This window comes from Phocoena phocoena, chromosome 12, assembly GCF_963924675.1.
Source record: "Phocoena phocoena chromosome 12, mPhoPho1.1, whole genome shotgun sequence".
Classification (NCBI taxonomy): Eukaryota; Metazoa; Chordata; class Mammalia; order Artiodactyla; family Phocoenidae; genus Phocoena; species Phocoena phocoena.
The window spans coordinates 76,682,296-76,698,964 of NC_089230.1; the positions used below are offsets into that span (position 1 = coordinate 76,682,296).

Sequence of the window (16,669 nt, forward strand, 5' to 3'; positions counted from 1 at the left end):
TCGTGGAGTTTAGAACGTTGCCGCAGCCAATGGGGCCTCGCGGCCGGCTGCCGGGGCTCCTCATTGGAGGAGCGGGGAGGCAAGCGAGTAGAGGGCCCCTGGAGGGAGCCGCGGAGGTTCAGGTCCCGGAGGCCGGGCTACGCCGAGCCTTGCGCGTGAACAGCTGCGGCGGGGGCAGCCTCCAGCGGCGGTGCCAGCATCTAGCGGCGGTGCCAGCAGTTCCAGCCCGTTGCTTTACTTTTTAGCTTCACCAACGTCATTATGCCGAAGAGAAAGGTAAGTCTTACCAAAAAACATTTCAACGGCCTTCAAATTGTGCTAACAGCAAATCTTGTCATTGCAATGGATGGCGTGCAGTGCACTCGGTAGTAACTCGGGGGTTGCGAGTCTCTTTGCTTCTTCAGTGCTTGTTTTCAGTTGCCTGTTGCAGACATTGCGCCCTCCCTCTGTCCCCATCGATCTCTGAATGTTACTTTCTTTCCGGCGACCCGGCTTCCCTTCTTTTTGAACTCATTCTAGCCGGAATGGTTTCCACCTCGAACAAGAAGCAAAAGCGCTTTTCACCCCCGCTTCCAGGAGGGGAGTTTCCTCTTTACAAACTGCTAGGTTGCGGTTAGTGTGGAGGAAAAGCAGCACGGGGTGGGGAACAAGTCCACGCATAGGGAGGTAGAAAATGAATCCAATAAGTCGGGCAGATGTCGGGGTTATTCCCATGTGGGCCGTGCCCACGCCGGTGCGCAGCGATGGCTCTGAGGCTACAGGAGAGGGAAAGCCATGTTTAAAATAGCGCTCACTCCCCTGCTCGCCTGCGCTGCAGACCCGTATGTACCAACTCCAGTGTCAGGCAGGGCTGGGGACGGCGCAGGCGGGGCCGGGGTGGCTGGACTTGCCCGCAGTTGGCGGCGGCAGCCGCGGAGTTGGCCACATGCAGGACGGGACGCCGCCGGGGGCGCGCGCACCGTGGCTGCAAAGGGCAGGGGCCACCGGGTCCGATGCGGGGACCCAAACTCACACTCGGTCCCGGAAGGCGGGGTCCGCGTGCTCCCGCGCCCCTGGGTGTGTAGGGGGCACTGGGGTCACTCCTGGCGGACTATTATGTCCCCTTCCGCACAGGCCCCGGACACCAAGTAACTCGCATGGGGACGCACGTTTCCCTCGGAGTCCGGCTGCGACTTGTCATTGTCCCAGGGAGGAAGGGAAGGCTTTCCTCCCGCCCCGAGGCAAAACCGCTGTGTAGCGGCTGTGTCTAAGAAAATGCCTTGCTCTCGTGTTTCCAACGCTGTTAACCAGTGAGGGTGTTAAATCTGAAGCAAAAGGGCAAATAATATTCTGCTTTATCCGTTAAAGATGGTGGAATGATTTGCGTGTGTGTAAATGACTGAATTATTTTTAAAATATTGAAGCTTTAAAAATACAGAAGCTTTTGCCATTTTATCTGTCTTTACTAAGAATTTGGTGGAAACTTGTCTCTTCCATTTTTAAAAAACATTATTATTAAAAGTTTAAAAAAAATCTTAGAGTTTATTGTGCGCATACTATGTGCCTCATAGTGTGGGCAGAGTTTGATTTAACATCTAGTTTAATCCTCTCGTTTAACCTTGACAGGGGTATTCCATGGAACTGGGGCTTAGAGACAGGAATTTACCCAAGGGTCTCAACAACCAATGGCTAGTACCAGAGATTTAATTAGATGCTGCAGGTCTAGAGGCTTTATTTTCAGACATTATTTACTCATTCTCTTCATTTAGGGGTGGGTGTGTCAAGAGGAGTTTGAAATGCAAAGAGACTCCCAGCCTAAGAAGATGGATGGCATATTGAGTACTAATAATTTAGGTTCATTATTTAAACTTAATTTTTATGAAAGTATTGTTTTTGCATTACTAGAACGAAGATATTAGAATGAGACCACAATTTTCAGCATTTTATCTTTGGTTTAATGACGAAGCTGGGAATTCTAGTAGAGTCACCAAGAAATGGGTTGCTGAGTGAGTTGATGCCATCTCCTTTCTTGGGAATTATTAACAAATTTAGACAAATAGTAGGTTAGAGGTGCACAAATTCTTTATTATAGTGGACCCTGATGTGCCGGAATCCTTGTTGTCCAAGGGTCAGAGTTGGTGAAACCATTACTCTTACTTTTCCTCATTGCCCGCCTCTCTTAGGGAAATAGAAGGGAAGAAAAGAAGAGCAGTAGAGGAACTGGCGTTTTAACTATTGTTTTATTTCCCTAGAAGGCAGGGAAGAAGCTAGCCATAAAGAAGCTAGCCAGGCATCCTGGGACTAGGGGAAGACCTGTGTGCAGGCACCTATGTGGCATCCTAGGGACATCAGAGTGTTTTCAGAGGTGGGAAAGCTCTTCTTGATTAATAGAAATGCTCTTCATTTATACCCATGGCCAAAAGACCTGGACTGGTACCTGGACAGGAGCAGCCACAAATTAAACATGGCTTCCATGGCCATCCCATCTACAAGGCAAACCTTGGAGCTGCCTCACGGAACGCTGGAGTTCACGGAAGCTTACATAGGAACGAATAGTCGTTAGGTAAAGGCTGCCTAGACGCAAAGAAGAGAACTGGAGACAGTCTGTGTGTTGCTCTGCAGGGTCTGTGAAGCTGGGGTATCATGTACATATTGCTCCACGATATTTTTCTTGGCTGCAGCACTGCCTGTTGTACATTATAAGTTTCGAAAGTGTCCCCACAATGTTTTTTTTCTTTTTTTAACCGTCTTGGCCCCTTGTTTTCAACTTTTCCCAGAAATCAAGAAAGGTTATTTAATGAGCACTGTTGAGGCTGCAGAGTAAGAAACAGCACTAATAAAGTCAGTAGAAACATCTGGAATCCTAGCACTGCTTGCATGCCATAAGGATATAAAGTTTACCCTCATAGAGCTTCTGTTTAATTCAATGAGGTGATACGGGTAGTGGCCACAAAACAATTGAATAATATTAAGCCTGTATATATGTCCCAGAATACATAGTAAGATAGATAAAGAAAGAAGGTTGAACTGGGGCCTGTCTTGAAAGTGTGTGTTGGCGGGGGGCGGTTTCAAATATACAAAGAGAAAAGCAGGCATTTTCTGTTTTCAGGCATTTAGATGCCTCTTCTGATTGTATCTCAACATGACCAGGCCTCAGGTATATACTGTACCTCGAAGGCCACAGTATCCACGTTAATATAAAACATTCTTATGACATTTCTTTTCTTTAAATATATATATATATATATATATTTTTTTTTTTTTTTTCCGGTACGCAGGCCTCTCACTGCTGTGGCCCCTCCCGTTGCGGAGCACAGGCTCCGGACGCACAGGCTCAGCGGCCATGGCTCACGGACCCAGCTGCTCCGTGGCACTTGGGATCTTCCCGGACCAGGACATGAACACATGTCCCTTGCATAGGCAGGCAGACTCTCAACCACTGCGCCACCAGGGAAGCCCTATACAATTTTTAAAGGTTACTTTCCATTTACAGTTATTACAAAAAAAAATTGGCTATATTCTCCGTGTTGTACAATACATCCTTGAGTCTGTCTTACCTTTGTGAGTTTTATCTATATCTTCGTGTGTGATAGTCATAACTACACGAAACCAAATGGTTTTTATAACTGCGGGAGTATTTTTTGAAGCAGTATAGCCCTCAGTGGTGACGAGTTCTTCAGTTAGCGTTCCATCCTTTCCCAAGTTGGCGAGATTTAAATAAAGTTGAGTTTCCTCTATTCATTACCTAATGGGTGGTGGGTCACCACCCACTAATTCCTAGACTCAGGTGGTGGTGGGACAGTGAATGACTGAGTTCTAGACTGTTCTGGTCAGACATCCACGAATGCTTAACAGTGATCACGCTGTTATGAGATGACCTGATGGTCTACACAGAGACCTCAGCCAACAAGTCCTAGAGCCATGGTCCTGGCATGAGTAGCAAACACATTTTCACATCCTTCTTTTTATTTTTCCAGTTCTTCATCCCTGGAACTATTGGAAATGTCTAGTGTATCACATCAGAAATTTTCTCTAATGAGGCAGTTTTCCAGGAATTTGAGATGTAAACACTAGTCTCTCTTTACAGTTAAAATAAAGGTTTAGGGAAGAAAAGTCTGTCTGCCTCTAGCTTTGAGATTTGAAATTACGTTTTATCTCTTTTCATAAAGTAGAAAGGCCCTGGGCTTGGCACGTGGGATGCTTAACTAACAATACTCAAGGTTTCTGATTAATCTTTCAAAGGAGTATCACATATTATAACACCAGAGACAGATTCTGTAAATGAAAATAGAGATAATTTTGACTACATAAAAATGAATATGTCAGTATGGCAAAGAAAAGAAAACTCTGTTAACAAAATTTTAAAATTTATGAACAACTGGGGAAAAAGTATTTGTACCACGTATCACTGAAAAAAGTGTGCTATTTTAGAAAGATAAGGAGGCTCACATGTCCTTATGGAAAAGATGTATATCCTTATAAGAAAATAACAGACTCAATAGATGAAAATGTTTAGTTTTACTAAAAGTCAGAGAATAGTATATTATTAAGAATAATGAGATGTGAGTTTTTAAAACCAGTCTGGTTTAAAGAAAAGATTGGAAGTGTTACTGCCCAGTGCTTAGTGACACTGACACTTCAGCAACTCTCAAGCAATGTGGATGGGGGTATAATTTCGTTTAAAAAAAAAAAGCTTTATTGAGGTATGATGTACTTACCATAAAATCTGTTCATCTATTCAAAGTATACAAATCAGTGATTTTTAATAAATTTATAGAGTTGTGTATCATTACTATAATCCAGTTTTAAACCACTTCTATCACTCCGGAAAGGTCTCTCCCATTGTTGGCAGACAGTCCCTACTCCCACCCCAGTCCTAGACATCCACTAACCTACTGTCTGTATAGATTTGCTTTTTCTGGAAATTTTATGTAAAAGGAATCACACAGTATGTAGTCCGTTACGTCTGGTTTCTTTCACTCAGCGTAGTGTTTTTGAGGTCCACTCATGGGGTAGCATGTATCTGTACCTCATTCTTTTATAGTGCCCAATAATAGTCCACTGTGTGGGTATTCGACTTTTTGTTTATCCTTTCACAAGTTTGTGGACATTTGGATTGTTTCAGTTTGGGGTTATTATAAATAATGCTGTTGTGAATATTTGTATGTAAGTCTTTGCATGGACATATTTTCATTCCTCTTGGGAAGTTTCCTAAGGGTGGAACTGGTGGGTGGTATGAAAGTCTGTCTTTAAGAAACTTCCAAACTGTTTTCCAAAGTAATTGTATCATCAGTGAATGAGGGTTCCAGTTTTTCCACATCTGTGCTCATAGATGGTATTGTCAGGGTTTTTTGCTTATAGCCTTCTAATTAGTCTAATTTACCATAATAAGTAATGATGATGAGCATCTTTTCATGTGTTTACTAGCATAATGGATATCCTAGGTGAAACATCTGTTCAAATATTTTGCCCATTTTGAAATTGGATTGTTCATCTTATTATTGAGTTGTAAGTGTTCTTTATTTATTCTGGACACAAGTCTTGTATCAGATATATGATTTATAGATCTTTTCCTTCAGTCTGTGGCTTTTAAAGCAATTTTGTCTTGATGTCTTGCAAAGAACAGAAAAGCTTTTTAATTTTGATGGAATCCATTTAGTGTCCTGTCTTAATACCTCTTTGCCTAATCTAAGGCCACAGATATTTACTTTTAGAAGTTTTATAATTTTAGCTCTTATATGTAGGCTTAGGATCCATTTTGAATTAAATTTGTGTATAGTATGAGATAAGGGTTTCAATTCTTTTGTGTGTGTATGTGTGTGCGCGCGCGTGCGCGATGTGAATACCTACCTGTCTCAGCACCAACTGTTAAAAAGACCATCTTTTTTCCACTGAATTGCCTAGGCACCTTCGTTGATAATCAGTTCATCATAATGTAAGTCGATTTCTATCCTCTGAGTTGAGTTGCATCATCTGTAGGTTTGTCCATATGTCAATACCACATTATCTTGATTACTGTGGTTTTATAGTAAGATTTGGTACTGGTAATGTCAGTTCCTCACTTTGTTCTTCCTTTCCAAAATTGTTTTGGCTATTACATCCTTTGCACTTCCATATAAATTTTCAAATCAACTTGTACATTTCTACAATATGCCTGCCATGATTTTGATAGGGATCGAATTGAATCTGTAAGTCAGTTTGGAGGGAACTGCCTTCTTAGCTATATTGAGTTACCCAGTCTGAATGTGAAAGGGCCTGATATGTAGTATGCCATCCATAAATACTTGCTGAATGTAATTGCGCCAATATTGATATGAAACCTGTATTTGAGTAAAGGCTCCAAAATGCCAGGGTTATACATCTTATTTATTCCTTCACTCACTTCATGTTAAATAAACATTTATCAAGCATCACCTTTATGCAAAGTACCATCACCTTGGGAAAGTAAGCGAATTATTGTTTTTTTCCAACCCTTTTGGAAGTGAGTGAGTAAAGGCCCTTATTTTTAAGGATCTTTCAGTCTGACAGGGTACGTAATATACATATGTCAGTATTCATAATTCAGGGCAAGAAGTGATAATGAGCCACAAGAAAAACTATGAGCTCTGAGCATTCAGAAGTTTGGTCAGCCTCTGTGTCCAAAGAAAAAACACTGGCAGAAAGTTGTTTGGTTAAAAGGGTTGGGGAGGGCTTCCCTGGCAGCGCAGTGGTTGAGAGTCCGCCTGCCGATGCAGGGGACACGGGTTCGTGCCCCGGTCCGGGAAGATCCCACATGCCGCGGAGCGGCTGGGCCCGTGAGCCATGGCCGCTGGGCCTGCGCGTCTGGAGCCTGTGCTCCACAACGGGAGAGGCCACAACAGTGAGAGGCCCGCGTACCGCAAAAAAAAAAAAAGGGTTGGAGATTATAGCTTCTTTTTTTTAAAATCACAAGAGGATCAGTGCTAGTTTGTTAATAAAGGTGATCTCTGAAGTCTTGCTTTCTTTGAAGTAGAAGGAAGTTAAATTCAAGGCCGGTTACAACATTTGGGGTTAGATTGTGTACGGTAGCTACCCTCACTCATTAGTAAAGATTTAATGATTTCTTGGCCCCTATGCTTTTCTGTAACCAACCTCTCATGTTTAAAAGGTGGTTGTCTGGGACCATGTTTCTAAGTTGACACATGTTATTTGATTGATTACCTAATTTTGAATTAACTTTGTAATCCTTCTAATTCCACTTGACCACGAAGTCTTGGGTGGCTCTGGTCTTTTTTTAATCCCCCTACATCTCCTCGCACAGGTACTGTAACTGTTTGCTGAACGAGTGCATGAATGAATCGTTTTCAAGGGAAGAAGGTAGTAACTTTAATTATTTCATATCCTTGTTGGGGAGATAGTCCAATATAGCCTGGCTTTACTGTTTACTAGCTGTGTAATTTAGGGCAGGTTACTTAACTCCTCCCTAAGCTTCTGAGTTCCTAATTTTCTGAGACTCGGTTTTCTCATCTGCAAAACTGGGCTAAAAATATGTTCTACCTCGTTGGGTCGTTGGAGGCATTAAATGAGATGGTGAATGCACAGTTCTTAGCACAGGGCCTGGCGTGTGTGAGACGGTCAATGGATGCTCATTATTGTGGTGCTGATATATTTTTAATTATTAAGAGAACTACAGTGAAATAATAGGCTTCTGATAAGCCAAGCTTCCATTTTGTAGGACCAATGGTGCACAGATCTCACCCTGTATGGCCAGTTAACTGCAATTATAGGAGTAGGTAGTGTTTGTGAAAGAACGTAAGCTTTCATCTGGTGCATTTTTACATGTTGATTTTTCTCAGAGAAAAAATTATGCTTAAGAATATTGCCACATAACATTAAAATTCCCTTGGCAAATCAGTTATCAAGTGATCCTCTTTTCCTATATTTTTTCCCCTAAAGCACTGCCTTTGTTTGCACCAAAGTTAAATAGATTCCACTTTCCTGCAGGGTACAATTTGGAAATGGCGGCTGAAGTAAACACCGTTTAATCTGTCTGCTTTCACAGTACCTAGTATGTTGAAATACGATGTTAGTCTCCTGAGTAATTTAAAAATCAGTGTTGATGATAACGAACCAAATCAAAATGTTGAACATTTTCTCCCACTGGCTGCTTATTTATTGTACATTTAACTGCGTTCTTGGAAGAGTTCAGCGGAATCATGTCTGGGTTCTTGGTCAAGGTATTTATTGAGTCCAGTATTTTTACATCTTGTGAGCATGTCCAGAAATAGGGCCATTTATATATGCCCAAGGCAAATGCATGTTCAGTCCCAGTAAGTAAATGATAGCATAATCAGAAGTAGGGAGATATAGAAAAAGGTTTTAGATCGCAAAATTGGTTCCAAAATTTAATATTTTAAGAAGAACTTATATCCGTAACAATATATACACATATTTATTCCCATTAAAATTTAAATAGCTACCACTTATTGAATACCTGTCTGTACCGGACGTGAGCTTTGTGCTTTATAGTCGTTAGAATAAAATAAAAATTAAATAAAAATATGTGAAGTTGTTAGAAATAAACCTGTGTGGCAAGTATTATGGTGCAATTTCATATTATTTCATTTTATTCTCCCCGCAGTCCTGCGAGGCTGTCCTCATCTCACAGTAAATAACATGTAGGTGGCTTTCTGTGACTCAGTCACTGTTCCCAGCACTTTGCGTTAATGAGCTGAATCGTCCAACCACCCGGTCAGGTGTGTGCTCTCCACACTGACATCTTCAGAGGTAGCGGGTGGCCGAGCCGGGAGTGCAGTCCTGGCTGTCTGGCTCCAGAGCCTGTGCTCTGAACCACTGAGCCCTGTGGCCGGTCCCATCCACATCCACAGTGAGAAGACTGGGATTTAGTGCAATGAAGGCATTTCCCCTGGGTCACACAGCTGGGAAGGGACAGAGCCAGGAATTCTACCCCAGCCCTCTTTTACTCAAGCTTTTTCTCCTAACCATGACACCACAGTACTTCCCGTAAATATTTATTTCTATTGGCCTCGTGTATTTTTATTTAAATCAAGGTGCCCAACGAACGAAACAGGGAAGATTCAGGAGTTATGTAAATATGTGAGTGTCCATCTGTTTAAAATGTTGTCTTTATTAAGATATAGGCTGATGCCGTTGTTTCTAGGTACCAGTCATAGGAAGGTACCCCCCAAGTCATTATTATCTGTGATCATGCCCTAAGGCTGCCCTCAGGGTCCAGGCCTCTGGCTTCTGAAAGATGTACATTATCATGAAGCCTTCTGGGTGTTTCAGGAGCCAATGGACTGTAGGGTCATATACAAGGTATATATATGACGTTTCCTCATCCAAGCCTTGGTATCTGAGTATTGAGGGTCTAAAACTTCATATTTTCTCAAATTCTACCGTGAAACTGCTGGATTTACTATTTCTAAGATGTATTGTCTTCGTTAATTTGTTATATTTCAAATAATAGGGATATGCCCCTGTGACCAGAAACATGTAAATACACTTGCATATTATACAATATATTGAGAGGTTATAATGTAAATGTTAAGTCACTGTTGCTTACGCACTGGGTTTTAAAAATGAGCAGGTGTTTTGTTTTAGCAGGTGCTAAAAGCCTCGTAGTTTAGCAAAGCTTTTGGACCTAGAACTGGATGGATTTTTATTTCACAGTCCTGGATTACCAAATGATCATGTGTAATTACAAAAGTTATTTTTAAAAGATATAAAGTGATATTATTTTAAAATTATATCTTTATTATTCTGACCCCATACAAAGGTAAATACAAAGTTTACCCCAAGAGATTTTTTTTTCTTTCTTTCTTTCTCTCTCTTGGTTTTTTCTTAATTGGGTACAAGCTGTGGCTTTTTACAGTACAGTACTGGACAGAATTTGTTAAATTCTACTTCGCGGGAAGTTGTGAGTCTTGGGCCTGGTGTATGTAGGAGGTAAACATACCAAAGGCTTGAGGTGATCAACGTGTGAAGCTTTGAAGACTTCTTCTGAAGTTACATATATATGCCACATGATACAGTTTTTAACTGTATCTTTTCTATCCACTTCTCATTGCTTTCCTTTATCGCTTCTCTTAATTAAATTTTTTAATTTTACTGTTCCCCCTTTGAGTGGTCACATGTCCATCACATCAGAGCTAGCTGATTCATTTTGCAAAAATATAAGAAACATCATAACCGTGTTTATCATTTAGTAGAAATAAACTCATGTCTGAGCAAATAGGAAAATAAAGTAACTATCTGATAACATCCCTTTAAAGTCCCTGGTGTAAAAGTTGGAAGACTGGGGTCTAGTGTGGTCTCCACAACTCTTTATTGGGGGAAAGTCACTTGACCTCTTCGAGTCTCTATTCTTCATCTGTAAAATGGGAATATTAAGACAGTCCCGGTGTATCTCAGTGCTACTTAGAGGATCAAATACAGCAACAAGGTGAAAGTATACAGAGAAATGTAAAGTACTGTTAAAAATGATAGAACTGATTTGGTGTGTTGCCTTTACCTTTTTTTTTTTCTGTGGTACACAGGCCTCTCACTGTTGCGGCCTCTCCCGTTGCACCGCTTCGCGGCATGTGGGATCTTCCCGGACCGGGGCACGAACCCGTGTCCCCCGCATCAGCAGGTGGACTGTCCACCACTGCGCCACCAGGGAAGCCCCTGCCTTTACTTTTAATAGTGAGATAAAAATACTTGTGTCTGTGTGTGTGACCATTTAAAAACCCAGAATAGTACATTTATGTGCATCTCAACATGTAATTTTTTGTCAACATGCAATATTATTTATTTTATTTTTTAATTTTTAACTTTTTAAAGAATTATCTGACAAAAATTTATTTTTGTAAGTTTAATCTTTTTTTATTTTATATTGGAGTATAGCTGATTTACAATGTTGTGTTAGTTTCAGGTGTGTACAGCAAGGTGATTCAGTTATACATATATCTATTCTTTTTCAGATTCTTTTCCCATATAGGTTATTACAGAATATTGAGTAGAGTTCCCTATTCTGTACAGTAGGTCCTTGTGGATTATCTATTTTATACATAGTAATGTGTATATGGTAATCCCAAGCTCCTAATTTATCTACCCGCTCACCTTCCCCCTTTGGTAAGCGTAAGTTTGTTTTCTAAGTTTATGAGTCTGTTTCTGTTTTGTAAATAAGTTCATTTGTATCATTTTTTTAGATTCCGCATCATAAGTGATATCATATGATATTTGTCTTTCTCTGACTTACTTCACTTAGTGTGATAATCTCTAGGTCCATCCATGTTGCTGCAAGTAGCATTATTTCATTCTTTTTTATAGCTGAGTAATATTCCATTGTATATATGTACCACATCTTCTTTATCCATTCATCTGTCAATGGACATTTAGTTCCTTAAGAAACTAAAAGTAGACCTACCATATGATCCAGCAATCCCACTCCTGGGCATATACCCAGAGAAAATCATAATTCGAAAAGATACATGCACACCACTGTTCATTGCAGGCGCTATTTACAATAGCCAGGACATGGAAGCAATCAACATGTAATATTTTTAATGGGAAATTGTGTCTTGCTATTCCAAGAGGCTCACAAATGAGGGGGAGTAGGAAACACTCCATTACATATTATGTGTTGCTTGGCTGGGTCTACAGGTTAAGATATTTCCCACCCTGGAAGCGCTTTGCTCTCCTAGCATCCCAGATCTGCACACAGTTTTGAAATTGGGAAAGCCAGCAGAAACGACTTGGAGTGGTGTAGTGGATGAGTCGTGAACCTGAGCCAGCCTCCCTGGCCCTGAAGCACAGCTCTCCCACTGACCAGCAAGATTACCAGCCGGGTCATCTTGGGCAAGATGCTAGGTTATCTTGCAAGATGCAAGATTACCTAACCTCTCTGGCTTCCATTCCGCATTTATACAATAGACATGATACTGTTTACCAACCTCACAGGATTGTAATAGGAGATTGACTCATTCAGATCCTTGCCTTGCACCTGAATGCAGTACAGAATCCATGTTTACTGAGATTATGGTTGTTCCTATGGTTGTTCTCGTGTCCTTTTCTAAGACTCCCATACCTGCCACCTCTGTCCTAGATACTTACGTAATGTGATTAGTATGTACACAAGCATCTCACAAAGTCAGGCAAGTGAGAGCTTCGGGTCCATCCTCTTCGTTCTCCTCATGAAGAAACTCAGGCCCAGGGACATAAGATACAAGCCAGACTGCGGTCAGGCTTCGGACCTCAGCTGGGACCTTCGCCCACGATCCCATTCACACAACAGGGAGGAAGAGATAGCTCTCGTGAAAGAGGCAGCTCAGACCAAAGAGATGTGTGAAATATTTTAAATTATTTCATATTAATGATATACTTCCATTATTAAATTATGTGTATTTATACTAAGAAAAGTTCACTGAACATACTTGAAGAGGGCTTTTTCTTTGCTTCCAGTTATCTTTTGTAATGGAGTACAGTGTGAGATAGTTTTCCCTAAAAGTATCTCTCAGAAAAGAAGAGTTGCTGTTTACATCGGTTCAGCCGAAGTCTTCTAAAGCAGAGTTCTTACTCAACTACTTTTATCTTGAACAACAAAATTTTATTTGGGGAAGACATACTAGCCTCATGGCCTTAATAAGCTCTTTGGGTTTATAGAAGTTGATGAAATTAATAGGCATAAGCAAAGAAGGAGGTAAGAATGAAATTTGACATCAGTTTGATTATTAATCCTTTGCATGTGATCTCTCAATCCTAAATGCTGGATTTTTAAGGGTTATTTTAAAGAAAGCAAGGCAGTATTGGAGGATCCCAAACATATACTTACAGCATGAATGAAAGGCAGCCATGCTGATGTTAAACAATGGTCTTTGTGGCTTTGAATAAATTTTCAGTGTCTGTTTCATATGTCAAATTCAAATATGTGAATATTTGAGTGTAAGGAAGTACCTGTTATTTGGAAAACTTCATAAGAATTTCCTGGACAGTGCCCCCATTTGTGGAGGGGAATTAATCAAGTAGTTGTGTTTATGTGTTAACTTTAGCAGAAAAGTAAAGAGTTAGTTATGGACACATTTCAGTCTTTCTCAGGGTGGGTTGTTTGGATTTTTGTCCTAGAATGGTTTCTCCCCGTCTAACCAGCTTACTAGTGGACTGCCTTCTTTTCTCCAGCCTTAGGTTTATAACAGAAAACGTAAATTGATTTTAAAAGAAAATGTAAAGAAAAATAATAATAATTTAAACATATTGACCAGCAGGTTAGAGAAAAGTCCCCTCAAAGTAATACATTCCCCAGGTGAAAAGAAGTGGTTGTTGGTTGCTTGTTTGCAGGGTTACGTCTGCTCCCAGCTTTCGTGCATCAGCATGGATAACCCAGGAGTTGAGACTGGATTTGTTCTATGGCTGCTGGTAGATGGTTACTTGAATTTCATAGGTACTCTAGGCTCTCAACAAATTCACTTAAGGTATAAGCAGTAGCCCTTGTCACTTAAAATCTTAGAAGGAAAACTCTGAGAGCCTACACTTCAGTAAAGACTATTTGGAACTTTAATACAAGGTCCAGTACTCTTTGCTGAGAACCCTGAGCCCTCCTCTTTCTCCTGTGGCTGAGAAATATGGCACCAGGAGGTACTAGCCTTTTGTTCCTAGCTTCCTGCCACACCCTCAGTGTTTTTCTCTGTAGTGACAAATTTGGAGGCTAAGGCCATGTAGTGCTTGCTGTTCCCAAGCAACTGTTGAAGGCTATAAGGATTTTCTCATCTTCTCTGATACCTTCCTGAGTTTGGAGCGAGAAAACTGGGTTCACGACCCCCACAAGAGCCCCTGTGTAAGGTGGTAACCACTGTTACCAGGGGAAGGAGAAGCAGGAGAAGCTCAACCCTTGGTAATTTGTCCTGTTGGTTCCTGTGGATGGTCTACAGAATGAAAATTCCAATTTTCTTTTCTTGGTTGCCTGAGAAGGGCTGCTGCTACAGTTATCTTAAGGAAACACTGTTGTGTCCCCTTCAGTGCATTTTCGTGTCTTCGGATGCAGGACCCAGGCATCTTTGTGCGATGGGAGAATGGAGACGGTGCAGTTGGTCAGCTGCTGAAGGAAGCCGGGCTCCCTCTGCCCGTCTCTCATCCTACACTCACCCAACAGGGACAGTTCTGAATTCGCGTTTGTAATACTCTTGGCTTCCTGTTTTACCCAGCTCCAGATTCCTTCATATCAGCACAAATGAAATGACTATGAATTGTATGTCTTGAACAGAAAAGGAAGAGGCAGTGTGTGGGCCAGACTTACAAGCCATTTAAGAAATACAGAAAACACTGGGACTTCCCTGGCGGTCCAGTGGTTAAGACTCCACACTTCCATTGCAGAGGGCATGGATTTGATCCCTGGTTGGGGAACTAAGACCCTGCATGCCGCATGTCTTAGCCAAAAAAAATAATAAAAATAAAAATAAATAAAGAAAATAACTGTTTTTAAAAAAAGGAATACAGAAAGCACTAATAGTCATGGAATTTGTATTGGGAGTAGATGTGGCACTGCCGACTGGGCTTTGCTTCCACTCCCCTACCCCCTTAATACTGGTAATCTTTTTAGGGGGTTTTAAGTACAGAAAAATTCAGGAAATAATATAACATACCTATTGACCCATCACTCAGAATTCACACATTTGAACCTTTTTTATCCTATTTGCTTCAGATCTTTCTAAAAATAAAATGTTACAGATGAAGTTCAAGTTCGGAACACCCCCTTGGTTCCCTTCCCTTGTCAGCCTCCCTGGAGAGGAGCATGACCATGAATTTGGTGTGTATCCTTCCAGTCCATGATTTTATACGTTTATGATGTATATGTCACATATAAATCCATAATATTGATTTGTTTTAAAATTTGTAAAAGTGGAATCATATACCTGTATTGTTCTATGTCTTCTGTTACTTGACCTTATAATGAATTAATATAATTTCTTCAGGTATATTATGATAACTAATATATTTGGACTTTTTTAATGACTTATTTTGTGGTTTCTATTTATTATGTGTTTCCCTTTAGTTTGCTCTTTTCTCCCCTGCCTTTGATTGTAAAATTTGCCTTATTCCACTTCTCCTGATTTTTAAGTTTATAGATCTTCTTTATTTTCTTAAAATGTTTAATGCCTGTCTTTAAATTTTGTTTTAACAGAGTCTAAAATGACTCTGTGTCAGTATCATTCTCCAGAACAAAAGCAAGGCCCTCCCACGCTGGGGGTGAGGATGATCTGTTCCCCCTCCTCTCATCTTTTGCGGTTGTTATTGTCTAGAATTGTGCCATCCAATATGGCAGCCATTAACTGCATGAGTCTATTAGCCAATGAGAAAGAATGAGCTGAATTTTAAAAATTTTAGTTTTAATCAATTTAAATTTAAGAACTGGTATTAGATTCAGTTAATGGAAAATTTTAAATATGTTTGCAACAACCTGGATATGTGAAGCTACTATAAACTTTATGATCTCTAACATATTTAGAGGGTCAGGTACTCCTGGTGAAAACTTAACATTTGAATGGAGGTGTGCTGTAAGTGTAAAATACATGCCAGGTTTTGAAGATTTAGTGCCAAGAAAATTTGTGAAATATCTCATTAATAATTTGGATATTGATAACATGTTGAAATGATAAAACTTTAGATATGTTCAGTCAAATAAAATGTATTATTACAATTAATTTCACCCATGCCTTTTAACTTTCTTCATGTGGCTGTTAGAAAATCTAAAATTACGTGTTATAATTCTATAGGGCAGGACTAATCTAGGATTTCTACTGAAATATTTTTAAACACACAAAAAATACATATTAGTATCTACAGGTAATAATTAGATTTGCCAATATATTTTATACATTTTTTCTTACATATTTTCCTTCCATCTTAATTCACTTTTCTTATCGCTGAATTTGATTATTTAGTTCTGGATCCTTGTTGAAAGAAAGGCTCTGTTGGTAGTAAACTCTCTTAGTATTTGTATTCTGACATATCTTGATTTTGCCTTCACTCTAGAATGATAGCTGGGTACAGGATTCTAGGCTGACAGTTTTCCTCAACTCCTTGAACATTGCTTTGTAGTTTCTTATAATTTATAGATGCTTGAGAAGTAATTCTTTGAAACTAATTCATCTTTTAATTCTGATACCTTTTAAAGATTTTTCTCATTTTCCTTGACCTTCTGTAGTTTTATTATGTCTCATTGTATTTGTTTGCTTTGTTTTGTTTCCAGTTTGTTCCTTGGTGTGAGTTTTCCATCTGGAGACTCATGACTTCAGTTTAGGAAAGTTCTCACCCATTATGCCTTTGTTAGTATCTCTGTTCTCTGCTTCTGAATGTCTATGAGATACGGGTGGAACCTCGCAGTTAGCCACCATGTCTCCTAACCTCTCTTTCATATTATCTCTTTATTGCTCTTTCCTACATTCTGGGCTAATTCCTCAGCAGTCCGTGACAATTCATTATTTCTTTTACTGTCCCTGGTCTAGAGTTTATGTTTTGAGGTTTTTTATTTCAATGAGCCTACTTTAATTTTCAGAACTTGTAATTTTAAAAAGTGCAACTACCTGTTGATTTTTGCCAAATTTCATGCTCTTGGCTGATTTTGGGTCTCCATTGGGTCACCAGGTGTTCAGTGATCCACCTGCCTGCCAACTTGCCCTCAGATCATCTCTCAGTGGTGCTTCTGACTCCCCCAGAATCCCTGCTCTGCCTTCCA

General features: G+C 40.2%; 1 protein-coding gene across 1 annotated transcript in view; it reads left to right on the forward strand.

Annotated features, from left to right (window-relative positions):
- The first annotated feature begins 204 nt into the window (after positions 1-204).
- The window catches only part of HMGN3 (high mobility group nucleosomal binding domain 3), a 31,502-nt gene continuing 15,037 nt past the window's right edge, over positions 205-16,669 (forward strand). The window contains exon 1 of the mRNA XM_065889085.1: positions 205-276. Coding sequence (XP_065745157.1) covers positions 262-276 — 15 coding nt within the window. The 5' untranslated portion in view covers positions 205-261. The remainder of the gene's footprint in view (positions 277-16,669) is intronic.